The sequence below is a fragment of the Chiloscyllium punctatum genome, chromosome 48, assembly GCF_047496795.1.
Source record: "Chiloscyllium punctatum isolate Juve2018m chromosome 48, sChiPun1.3, whole genome shotgun sequence".
Taxonomy (NCBI): Eukaryota; Metazoa; Chordata; class Chondrichthyes; order Orectolobiformes; family Hemiscylliidae; genus Chiloscyllium; species Chiloscyllium punctatum.
Window position 1 is genome coordinate 41,120,486 of NC_092786.1, and position 12,555 is coordinate 41,133,040.

The 12,555-nt window shown below is 42.0% G+C and overlaps 1 protein-coding gene across 1 annotated transcript in view; it reads left to right on the forward strand.

Annotated features, from left to right (window-relative positions):
- Positions 1-10,197, forward strand: part of LOC140469166 (regulator of G-protein signaling 7-binding protein-like) — a 33,553-nt gene extending 23,356 nt beyond the window's left edge. The window contains exon 6 of the mRNA XM_072565476.1: positions 9,682-10,197. Within this exon, the coding sequence (XP_072421577.1) occupies positions 9,682-9,770 (89 nt within the window). The 3' untranslated portion in view covers positions 9,771-10,197. The remainder of the gene's footprint in view (positions 1-9,681) is intronic.
- The last annotated feature ends 2,358 nt before the right edge of the window (positions 10,198-12,555 follow it).

The window sequence follows — 12,555 nt, forward strand, 5'->3', positions numbered from 1 at the left end:
GTCGGCCCTAACGACCCCCTCCACGGCCCACTGCCTGGACCTGTTGATGGCCAGTTTGGCCAGGCCCAGGAGCAGACCCACGAGGAGGTCTTCAGACCTGCCCTCCCTCCTCTGTACTGGGTGCCCGAAGATCAGGAGCGTGGGACTGAAGTGCAACCAAGAGCAGAAGAGGAGGTTTTGGAGAAAATCAAAAAGGGAGTGCAAACGCCCACACCCAATATATACATGGTCCACGGACTCCACAGCGCCACAGAACAAGCAGTTAGGCTGGAAGACTCCAGTTTATTTTTTTTTTCTTTTCTCTACAGTGAAAGACACGAGGTGCACGAATCTTTATTCAATTCCTACCACCAGGAAGATAGGAAACACCCAAGTGGCCAGTGACAAGCACTGCCCTTCACATCAAAGGGCAATGCTGTGTGATCAAACAGTGAAGGGGAGGGTAGGGACTAAATCAAAATAGAGTTGGAGGGAGAAATAATGCACTCCACTCCCAAAGACTCCAGTTTTTTCTTGGAAAACACCTAAGTGGGCAGTGACAAGCTGTGCCTTTAACATTAATTTTTTTAATATATTAACCCCCACACTACCGCCTAACTGCGGTAGTGCTTATTTTTTCCCCTGCACCCATGGTGTGTGTGTGTGTGTGTGTGTGTGTGCAGGTGTGAGACACAGTGAGAGACACAAGGGTGTACGAATCTTTATTCAATTTCTACCACCAGGAAGATAGGAAAAACACCCAAGTGGCCAGTGACAAGCACTGCCCTTCACATCAAAGGGCAATGCTGTGTGATCAAAACAGTGAAGGGGAGGGTAGGGACTAAATCAAAATAGAGTTGGAGGGGGAAATAATGCACTCCACTCCCAAAGACTCCAGTTTATATCTGGCAGCCAGGGCTCCCTGATTGGACCAGATTAACAGCCCCAGTCAAAGAATTCCAATCACCTGGCTGACTTTGTTACAATCACTGTCCTCTAGGTCTGGGGACATAGGCCTATTCTTTTTCTTGTAGCCTCTCGGGTCATTTTCCCAGCAGCTCCAATTCTCCTGACTCAGCCTCAGATACAGGCCACATATACTGAACTGTAGCCCATCTCTTGATCGCAGAAGAATTTCATCCTCTTCTTCAGGTGGTAAAAAGTGACAAGGCTACAATCTTAGACAAGGCTTACATCTTAGACTCTGCAGTTTCTTCGATATTAGATGGAGGGAGAGAAATCACAGGTTCTGACAGCTGTTCTGGCTATTCTGAGGGGCCACATATAGAGTCATAGAGTCATATAGATGAACAGCATGGAAACAGACCTTTTGGTCCAACCTGTCCATGCCAACCAGATATCCCAACCCAATCTAGTCCCACCTGCCAGCACCGGCCCATATCCCTCCAACCCTTCCTATTCGTATACCCATCCAAATGCCTCTTAAATGTTGCAATTGTACCAGCCTCCACCACTTCCTCTGGCAGCTCATTCCATACATGTACCACCCCCGTGTGAAAAGGTTGCCCTGTAGGTCTCTTTTATATCTTTCCCCTCTCACCCTAAACCTATGCCCTCTAGTTCTGGACTCCCCGACTCCAGGGAAAAGACTTTGCCTATTTACCCTATCCATGCCCCTCATAATTTTGTAAACCTCTATAAGGTCACCCCTCAGCCTCCGACGCTCCAGGGAAAACAGCCCCAGCCTGTTCAACCTCTCCCTATTGCTCAAATCCTCAAACCCTGGCAACATCCTTGTAAAATTTTTCTGAACCCTTTCATGTTTCACAACATCTTTCCAATAGAAAATAGACCTGAATTACACGCAATATTCCAACAGTAGGCTAACCAATGTCCTGTACAGCCGCAACATGACCTCCCAACTCCTGTTCTCAATACTCTGACCAATAAAGGAAAGCATACCAAATGCCTTCTTCACTATCTTATCTACTTGTGACTCCACTTTCAAGGAGCTATGAACCTGCACTCCAAGGTCTCTGTTCAGCAACACTCCCTAGGACCTTACCATTAAGTGTATAAGTCCTGCTAAGATTTGCTTTCCCAAAATGCAGCACCTCACATTTATCTGAATGAAACTCCATCTTCCACTTCTCAGCCCTTTGGCCCATCTGGTCCAGATCCTGTTGTAATCGGAGGTAACCCTCTTCGCTGTCCACTACACCTCCAATTTTAGTGTCATCTGCAAACTTACTAATTGTACCTCTTATGCTCGCATCCAAATCATTTATGTAAATGACAAAAAGTAGAGGACCCAGCACCGATCCTTGTGGCACTCCACTGGTCACAGGCCTCCAGTCTGAAAAAGAACCCTCCATCACCACCCTCTGACTTCTATGTTTGAGCCAGTTCTGTATCCAATTGGGTAGTTCTCCCTGTATTCCGTGAGATCTAACCTTGCTAATCAGTCTCCCCATGGGGAACCTTGTTGAACGCCTTACTGAAGTCCATATATAGCCCTCATCAATTCTCTTTGTCACTTCCTCAAAAAACTCAATCAAGTTTGTGAGACATGATTTCCCGCACAGAAAGCCATGTTGACTATCCTTATGTTTTGCTCTTGCTCCATTTGAGAGTTTGCAGCTTTCATACATGCAGGACCACCCTTCCTACCTGAACTTTGTACATCAGGCCACCTGATCTCGCATCAACCATGCCTGACCCAAGCAGGGCCATTTCCGTGGTTTCAGCACCAACTTTGTTCCCTGAAGTAAACAGCCTGTCTTGCTTAGAGGAGTCTTGTGTCTGGCATTGGAGTTCCTGATGCCATTTCACCCTTTTCCCCGGTCCAGGAGAATCAGATTTAACCTGCTGTGGAGTCTTCTCCCCATTAGGAAGTCTGCTGGACCAATCCCTGTAGTTGCATGAGGGATGGTCTGATAATCAAATAGGAATTGGGACAGTTTGGTATCAAGTGAAGCTGTAAGCTGTTTTGTTAAGCGTGCCTTCAAAGTTTGGATTGCTCTTTCCACCAGACCATTGGACAATGGATGGTATGAAGCTGTCCTTTATGCACATCCAGTCACTTTAAGTGGGCATCTACAATGACTAAAAATGTTGAACCCATGAAAGGGCTAGAACAGTTGATGTGTAACCGAGTGTAGGGTTTACATGGCCATTTCCATGAAAGTGGGGGAGCTGCTGGTGGTAATTTTTGTCCGTGTTGGCACTCTGGGCACTGCCCCACTGATGTGGCTATGTCTGCATCCAATCTAGGCCACCAGACATAATCTCTTGCTAACATCTTCATCTTGTAAGCCCTGGATGACACTGTGGAGTTCAGCCAGTATCTGACTGTGACCTTTGCTTGGGACAATCACCCTTGGTCCCCATAATGAAATGCCCGTTCTCTACGGTGATTTGGTCTTGCCGGGTCCAGCAAGGTTTCAGTTCTGGTCACGATGGGTCTTTTGTTTCCCCCATCAACACCAGCTGATTCAGTTTTGCCAGGGCCAGATTGCTCTGCATCCAAAGTCTGATTGGAGTAGCAGTGATTGGAAGGGCATCCAGAAAGTTTAAAACCAGAATGGACTCTTCAGGTGGCACCATTGACAGTAAATCTGCCAGTGGGAGGAAGCTCAAGGCATCCACATTTGCTACTTGGTCTCCTGTATAGTGATTCAACTCATAATTGTATTCACTTAAAATGAAAGCCCATCACTGAATTTGACCTAAAGCTATGGGTGGCATGACGCTGTCCTCCGAGTAGCCTGAGCAGGGATTTGTAGTCTGTTGATATTACAAAGTTATTGGTGGAAACTCCTCACACCAAAGGTGACCACTAAACATTCCTTATCTATCTGCGCATATTTACGTTTTGCATCAGCCAAAGTCCAGGAAGCATATGCTATTGGGCATCCCTGTCCATTGAACCATCTGTGAGCCAACATTACCCCAGTACTGTACAGGAAGGCATCACATGTCAACACAAGATTTCGCTTGAGATCATAGTATGCCAACCACCTTAGATGAGAATAGCTGCTTCTTCACTTTCCTAAAGGTTATGTCTTGGCTACGTAATCATTTCCGAGGCTGACCCAATCTTAATAGCAAATATAATGATGCCAAGATGGAGGCCAGATTATAAATGAATCTTCTATAATAATTCACCAATCCGAGGGAAGACCTAACCTCTAGTACAAAAGTGGAAGGCGGAGCACCTGTGATCACCCTCCAGTGGGTGTAACCCAGTCTTGTCAACTCTGTAGCCCAGGTAGGTCACTTGGGCTGCCTGGAATACACACTTTTCCCTTCTACAGTGTACTCACACCTTGGATAGATGTCTAAGGACTATGTCTAGGTTCTGTAAGTGCTCTTTATTGGTCTTCCCTGTTATTAGCATGTCATCTAGATAAATGGCAACCTGGGATAGACCTTGTCAAATGCTCTCCATCGTCTGCTGGAAAAAGGCTGATGATTCTCCAAATGGCAGTCTTCTATATTGGTACAAACCCTTATGGGTATAAATTGTTGCATACTTCTGGGAATCCTCAGCTAATTGCAAATGCAGGTACACATGGCTTATATCTAGCTTTGTGAAGGACAGCTTCCCCACCCACTTTGCATATAAGTCCTCTATGTGAGGGATTAGGTATTTATCCAGCTGTGAGAATTGGTTTATTGTTTGTGTAAAATCCCCCTAAAGATTAACAGACCCATAAGCCTTCACAAACTGGAATGACTGGTGTTGCCCAAATCGCAAACTGAACTGGTTGGATGATCCCTTCACTTTTCAGTTTCCTGATTTCTGCCTCTACTTTTGCACATAAGGCAAATGGCACTGAATGTATCTTGTAGAATCGGGGAGTGGCTTCTGGTCAACATGCAAGGTGGACTTGGCTCCTTTGATTTCCCTAGACCTCCCTGAAAATCTTCCAGGTATTTAACTAGGACCTCACTCAAACATCGAGAGTGTGGTGCTGGAAAAGAATAGCAGGTCAGGCAGCATCCAAGGAACAGGAGAGTTGACGTTTTGGGCATAAGCCCTTCATCAGGATGCTGTCTGACCTGCTGTGTTTTTCCAGCACCACACTTTTCGACTCTGACCTCCAGTATCTGCAGTCCTCACCTTCTCTGAATCAGGAAATGACCCAATCAAGGTGAATCTTTCTCAACCAATTTTGCTGTGTCAGCCCCAACTATTTACTACAATTAGTGATAACTGAACCAGCCGCTTTTCATAAGAGAATTGAAGTTGTCCCCTTAGTCTGTAAAGGTTTGCTGGTGTAGGTTCTCAGTCTAGTCAAGGTCTTGCGCAAACCTAAGGGTTAGAATCCAGAGCGAATTTTGTTAAAGGCTGGTTCTGAAATCACTGCTACAGCTGCACCAGTATCAACCTCATTTAGAACCAGGTGATCATTTAACCAGGTGATTGATTGTTTCCGATTTGGATGTTGCTAAGCCCTTTAACTGTTCTAAACCAGGTGTGGGTGGACTTTCCAGGCTGTGCACTCTGCTGGATACTGGCCTATTGGTTCTCTTTTTTAATGTAGCCTAGTGGAACTCTTTTGCTGTCTTAAGTCCACATACCAGCAGCAAATAATGGCTTGTCAGCCCAGATCCTGAAGAAAATTTTAACTGTTTGACTGAGGCTTGACTTTGTTTTGGGGTTTTGCTGTAGGCTGACCTAGAGTCCCTCTGTTCAGGATATGTCATGCAATTGCTTTTACTCAAATGGTGCTCCCCAAACTCAGTCGGCCTGGCAAGGGTGTTCACTTCCATCGGCAAACCCTATAACTCATAATCTCCACTCGCCACATTTTCTAGTGACTTAGTTGTAGTGCATGTTTGAAGTCCAATTGGGCTTTGGATAGTAAACACTTCTGCATGGTTACATCTTTATAATCCCACACAAAAAAACAGTCTCTCAGCATCTCATTAAGGGTTAAACAAAAGTCACATGCCTCTACCAGTTGTCTTAACCTTGTCAAAAATCCTAACATGGATTCCCCTGGTTCTCAAACTGAGTAAAACTGATAACATCTTAGAATTAGAGGTGAGTTGGGTCTTAATATTCCTTAACTAAATCTGTCAAAAAGTTTTAGTGTCTGGTGCCTCAGGGAAGGTTCGGCTCCTAATAACCAAAAAAGCTGTGAGTTCACAAACTGTCAGGAGAATTATTCATTGCCTTTCATCTGCCCCAATGTCATTTGCTTGGAAAAAAAAATGAAAAAGTTTCCACATACTGGGCCCAGTCTTCAGAGGCAGGATCGAATGAGTCAAGGTTCCCAAATTGCAGCATGATGCCAGAATTGCTTCATCCAACTCAAAGACGACTATTGTGAGCGAATTTCTTCCAGAGAGTATTTTTCTTGCCTCTTGTTGCCACTGAAATAACTCAACAGAGGCCTGTATCCCGTCACTAAGTCACCCTTTATTTACATCTGGAGAGTCCTTGACACTGATCCTGCTTCTGGGAGAAAGTGAGGACTGCAGATGCTGGAGATCAGAGTCAAAAACAGGGGTGCTGGAAAAGCACAGCCGGTCAGGCAGTATCCGAGGATCAGGAGAGTCGACATTTTGAGCATAAGTGCGTCATCAGAGTTTATGCTCAGCTCCTCGGGTGCTGCCTGACCGGCTGTGCTTCTCCAGCACCACATAATTGACACTGTTCCTGCTTCATCACAGCCAGCTCTCAGATTGAACATCACCTCTGACATTCCTGTCTATAAGTCAGCAGGGGTCCCTGACTGGGACTGTTAACCCGGTCCAAACAAGTAACTCATTCTGAGGTCCACCTGGCTGACCTCGTTACAATCACTCCATTGACAAATACATCTGTTTAAAATGGTAAGGTTAAGGAGATTTGAATGAGTAAAGTAGAAGTATACCAGTTCTATTAAATCGGTGTTGACTTTGTAGAAGATGGTTATGTATTTGAATCCTTGGCTCAGCAATACAGATATGCACTTACATGCTTTAATATTATCTGGGTGATAAAGCAAGGAAGGGGAAAAACTGGACAAAGTAAATATATAAACATCATTCTGGTTGGAGCATAATTTAGTTTCTCAAAATGTTTTCAAAGATCAATTTTACATGTAAACATTATAATATAAGCATAGAAATGCTAATTACTATAATTGGTTAGACAACTTTCTTTTAAATAGAGACGTTAGAGAAGAGCGATGATATCAATTCACTTTCAAGACTGTCCTCTGCAATCTATTCCTGGTGTACAATGCAGGCATAATTACATGCATCCCTAGCACATTAAATTACAAGTCCTGTGTGTTATGTGGAGGTGTTCCCGTTCTCACTTGTTATAGCACTATTCCTTTAAAACATCTGGAAACATTTTGTATGCAAATATTTTTTAATTACCCAAATTTAAAAGCTATGATAGGGCAGCAGAGGAGTTTCATCAAGATGATACTGTACCTGGGATGAAAGCCTTCTGTAATGGGGAGACTAAAGAATTGGTGATTTTTTTTTAAGATTAGATTCCCTACATTGTGGAAACAGGCCCTTTGGCCCAACAAGTCCACATCGACCTTCGAAGAATAATCTACCCAGACTCATTTCCCTACATTACCCCCTGACTAATGCACCTAACACTATGGGTAAATTAGCATGGCCAATTCACCTAATCTGCACATTTTTTTGAAATGTGGGAGGAAACTGGAGCACCCGGAGGAAACCCACGCAGACGTGGAGAGAATGTGCAAACTCCATACAGTCGTCTTTTCTCCTTACAGAAGATTAAGGAGAGATTTAATAAAAGGTTTTGATGATTTAGAATGCATTTCTCAAAAAAAAGTGGTTGAGTAAATGCAATATTAACTTTCAAAGAGAATTGAATAAACAGGTATACTTAAAAAGGAACTGAAAATGTGTTGCTGGAAAAGCGCAGCAGGTCAGGCAGCATCCAAGGAGTAGGAGAATCGACGTTTCGGGCATGAGCCCTTCTTCAGGATCATTCACCTGCTCCTTGGATGCTGCCTGACCTGCTGCGCTTTTCCAGCAACACATTTTCAGCTCTGATCTCCAGCATCTGCAGTCCTCACTTTCTCCTAGTTAAAAAGAAAGATGATTTTAAATTGGGAAAACAGCATATGAGAATGTGACTAAAGATTTAGCAGACACAAATAACCTCCTTCAATGCTATGATTCTCTGGAGATTAAACCTACACCACATAGTTAAACAAAGCTGTAATGCTGAAAAGTTGTAGCTTGTATTTAACACAGCCTACGCAGTGTTGTCCACTCATAAGATTATACTGTTAACTGGACTATGTTTATTAGTTGTCTTATGCAGCTCAAAAAACAGTAGCTCCAAAAAACAGCAGCTCCAAAATCCATCAGATGAGGATTGCTAAAGTAAATGTGTGAAATGGTTGACTTTAGCATTGGAGCTGAAGTCAAGGAGACAATGTCAACAAAGCAAATCATCATCCAGTTTCCAGTGCTCTGTCTCCAAATGGCACTATTATATTGGGTGGATGATACACTTCCATTAATAACTGTTGTTTCTTTTATTCACTTGTGGGATGTGGGCATCACTGGCTGGCCAGCACCGATTGCCCTTGAGAAGGTGGTGGCGAGCTGCCTTCTTTTAATGTGCCTGAAATTTAGCAATTTAAAAAAAGGATTGAAATGTTAATTTCCCCGTGATTTATGCAGCTTAATACTAAGTTAATTACTGTCCTTAAACGGGGGAAGAACTGTCTTGATGGATTCCTTCATGCTTATTGTTAGGTGAGAGTCAGTTTACCTGAGGGCTGCAATTCTTACTCAATTACATGAAAATTCCAAATGAGTGTGATTGATCAGGGAAAGAACAGCACAATATCCATTTTACCCAATTTAAACATGGAGGCACTACAGCCAAATATCACTATCGTCACAATCTCCCCAAAAAGAAAAAAAGTAATTTTGACTCAAAAAGAGAATTATTTTTGTTATATAACAGCAATACTGCAGTTACCACAGTGAAGGTAGAATTATGGAAATAAATTAAATGAATAAACACTAGGTTGATAGCAATGAGACACCACATTAGTTCAGTTTCTGTACACTTCTTGCAATTGGTATCAGGCGATGACCTGGTCCTATTATGACTCTGGAATGCTGTTGATACAAGACAATTGTTACATAATGTACAGGAGTGACCAAAATCAGATTCTGAGATTTTAGTTAAATGAGACAATGTACCAAAATATCAAATTGATATTTCCATTGCAGTAATGTTATTCAATAAGGAAATACAATATTCCAGAATCTTCATATTATCCAAGTGGAGATTAAGAGCAATGTAACAGCAAATTACTGCAGATGCTGGAATCTGTACTGAAAACAATAAATGCTGAAAATCACCGTGGGTCAGACAGCATCCATGAAGAGGGAGTAAACTAACTGATGAAGAGTTCAGCTAGACTTGAAACATTAGCTTGCTGCCTGACCCACTAAGATTTCCTGCATTTGTTGTTTTCAGGAGGTTAAGAACTAATACTTTGAAAGGTATTTATTCTGGGTTTATATTCTGTTTAACCCTGTAGGCTGGCACCATGCTTATAAAACAGATGTGCGCAAATCCACTAAGCTATATACCCTGGCTGGAAAATTTTAAACCTGAGTGGATTTGTGCATATCTGGTTCACTTAAAACCTTTGCCACTGCTGCCCAATTATTAAAACTTTGATAAAACCAAAATGTGTTAATTTTCCTATATCTTTCCCCCCACAGATGAAACCTGTTTGTTGACCCCATCTCCCACGCATCTGAAAATTCGGAGGAGGAAGAGGAAGTGTGGATTATGTTGTATAAAGAAATGAAATCATTTACTGTGTCCTTCAATTTTTACCAATAAAATAATAGCTTGGGTTATTGGCATCATAGATGTTTAAATTTGTTTAAATATATTTGATTACAAAACACTCACTGGACCAAGTGCAATATCAAAGATACTGCTTTAGCCATTTTAATCTGTGGTGTAGTGTGATTACCAATACACAATTGTGTTACATCTGAATAGCACTCAGGCATTTTAGATTCTTAAAATGCCACGACACTGCTATTCAATGCTGTGCTGTCTTCTTTGTGCCTTGATGTTGGACTGAAACCCTCTTGTCTATGTTGACATATGAAATATAAAAAGCATTCACTTTCTTGAGTGTTGATTAAAGTCCGATTGTTAACTTGCTGTAAAGACCAATATGATCAGTGAGATGTGATTAAAATAAAGTCTATTTTGTGCGATAATGCTGCAGGAAGTACATTAATCTGTAAAAATAAATTGCATGCAGCAATAATTCTTAAATGTTTTTTGATGAATTAATAGTATACAGTACATTTAAATACAAAGATAGTAAGCTTTAAATACAAAGAACAGAGGAAGTACTTTATTTTACAATTAGCTACTGAGCATAGGTTGAAATCTTATACCCTCTGAATTTCTTCCAATCTCATTCTGGTTCAAAGCTACTGACCAGCTTCCAATTATTTCTAATGGAGACCCTTTGTAGTGTAAACAGCAAACAGCAAAGCAAAAACAGTTAAAATGATAAAATGCTCAAAGATTCTTCTTGCTGTGAAATTTGGGACGTATTAAATTTCAATAGTGAGAAAGTAACAGACAAAATCTTTTCCCATTAGTTTAAATCATGTGATGAGTAAACCTGTTAACAGCAACGCCAAAGGACATTCCTGGTTTATATTATGGGAGACTTCAGTATTAATGCTCAACATTATTTAAACACCTACAAGGTTAAAAAATATAAAGAATACCTCTACTATATAAACAACATAATTTTTAAATTTCACACATAAGCTATTTTCATGTCTAAGTAACATATCCCATTTGAACCAAAACTTTGGACTAAGAGTTTGTTTTGTTAAAAGATAGAGTCGGCATCCTTATTTTCATAACATCTAGAAACCCACTTTGAATGAGCTGGATTTAAACCCATGTCACGAAAGTAAATTAATTAGCCCACCCAGTGCACAACTTAATCTATTTTTTCTTTTACCACCATTTAGGACAAATCCATTTAAAGATAAATCAATGATGTGGTTACTTTATGGCATATTGAACCCCACCTTTAACATCCTAGAGAGTCTGACCAATAACTAAAGCAGCCATCTAAACATTGTGGCAAAAAGATCTCAAAGGCTTGGTATCTAGCAGTGAGATACAACCCAGAAAGCATGATTCATTGAATTGTTGCAGCACAAAAGCCCATAACACATAGGAGCAGAAGTAGCCTATTCAGCTCATCAAGTCTATTTTGCCATTCAATGAGATCATTGCTGATCTGATCTGATTCCTGATGAAGGGCTTTTGCCCGAAACGTCGATTTCGCTGCTCGTTGGATGCTGCCTGAACTGCTGTGCTCTTCCAGCACCACTAATCCAGAATTTGGTTTTCAGCATCTGCAGTCATTGTTTTTACCCTGATAATCCTCAACTCCACTCTCCTGCCTTTTTCCCATAGACGTTTAATCCATAAGGATTCAAGGGTTATCTTTTTTTCAATGCTGTTTATACTTAATAACCCAGACTCCACAGCTGTTTATGGTAAGAAATTCCATAGTTCCCTATCCCAGAGAAGAAATTCCTCATCTCTGGTCTAATTGGAAAACTACTTGTTCTGAAATTTTGCCCTCTGCTCATAGACCTTCTCACAAAAGGAAACATTTTTTCCTCATCTACCCTGTCAAATCCTCTTAAACTGGAAGGCCATTCAACCAATTGTGTCATGCTGACCCTCCTAAGGAGTAACTGATGTATGACTCTTTCCTTGCCCTCCCTGCACTCTCCTCTTTAGGCATTTAGAATGTTTAGAAAATGTAGAAATACAGGCTTTTCTGCCCAAGTCTGTGCTGGCTGAAAAATGAACCATGCAATCAAATCCCAATTTCTAGCACTTGGTCTGTTTTCCTCCAAGAGATTATAGGACTTCAGGTACATATCCAGACACTGAGTTAATGGCCTCTACAACCCTTTGAGACAGTGAGTTCCAGATTCCCGCTATCTTCTGGGGAATGTTTTTTTTCATATTGCCTCCAATGTTTTGGCCACTTAGTCACTGACCTCTCTGCTAAGGCTAACACAACTACACTGTCCAGACCCCTCACAAACATATATGTCTCAATCAAATTTCCTATGAACCTCTGTCCCAAAGGAAACAACTCCAGCCCATCCGATCTCTCGTACCTCCAATTTTCCTGGTAACATTCTTGCAAATCTCCTTTACGTCTTCTTGAGTGCAATTAAAATCTTTTTGTAATGAAGTGACCAAGCCTGCATACATACCACCCAACACTTGGAGGAAGAACATCTCATCTTCCGCCTTGGCACACTTCAACCACACAACCTCCCAACTCGGCACTGCCCTCTTGAACAGTCCTACCTGTCCATTTCCTTCCCACCTATCGACTCTGCCCTTCTCTGATCTATCACTTCCACCTGCACCTTCATCTACCTATTGCATTCTTAGCTATCTACCCCCCCCCCCCCCCCCCCCCGCCCCCTCCCATTTATCTCTCAGCCCCCTTGGCCCACAAGCCTCATTCCTGGTAAAGGGCTTATGCCCAAAACGTCAATTCCCCTGCTCCTCGG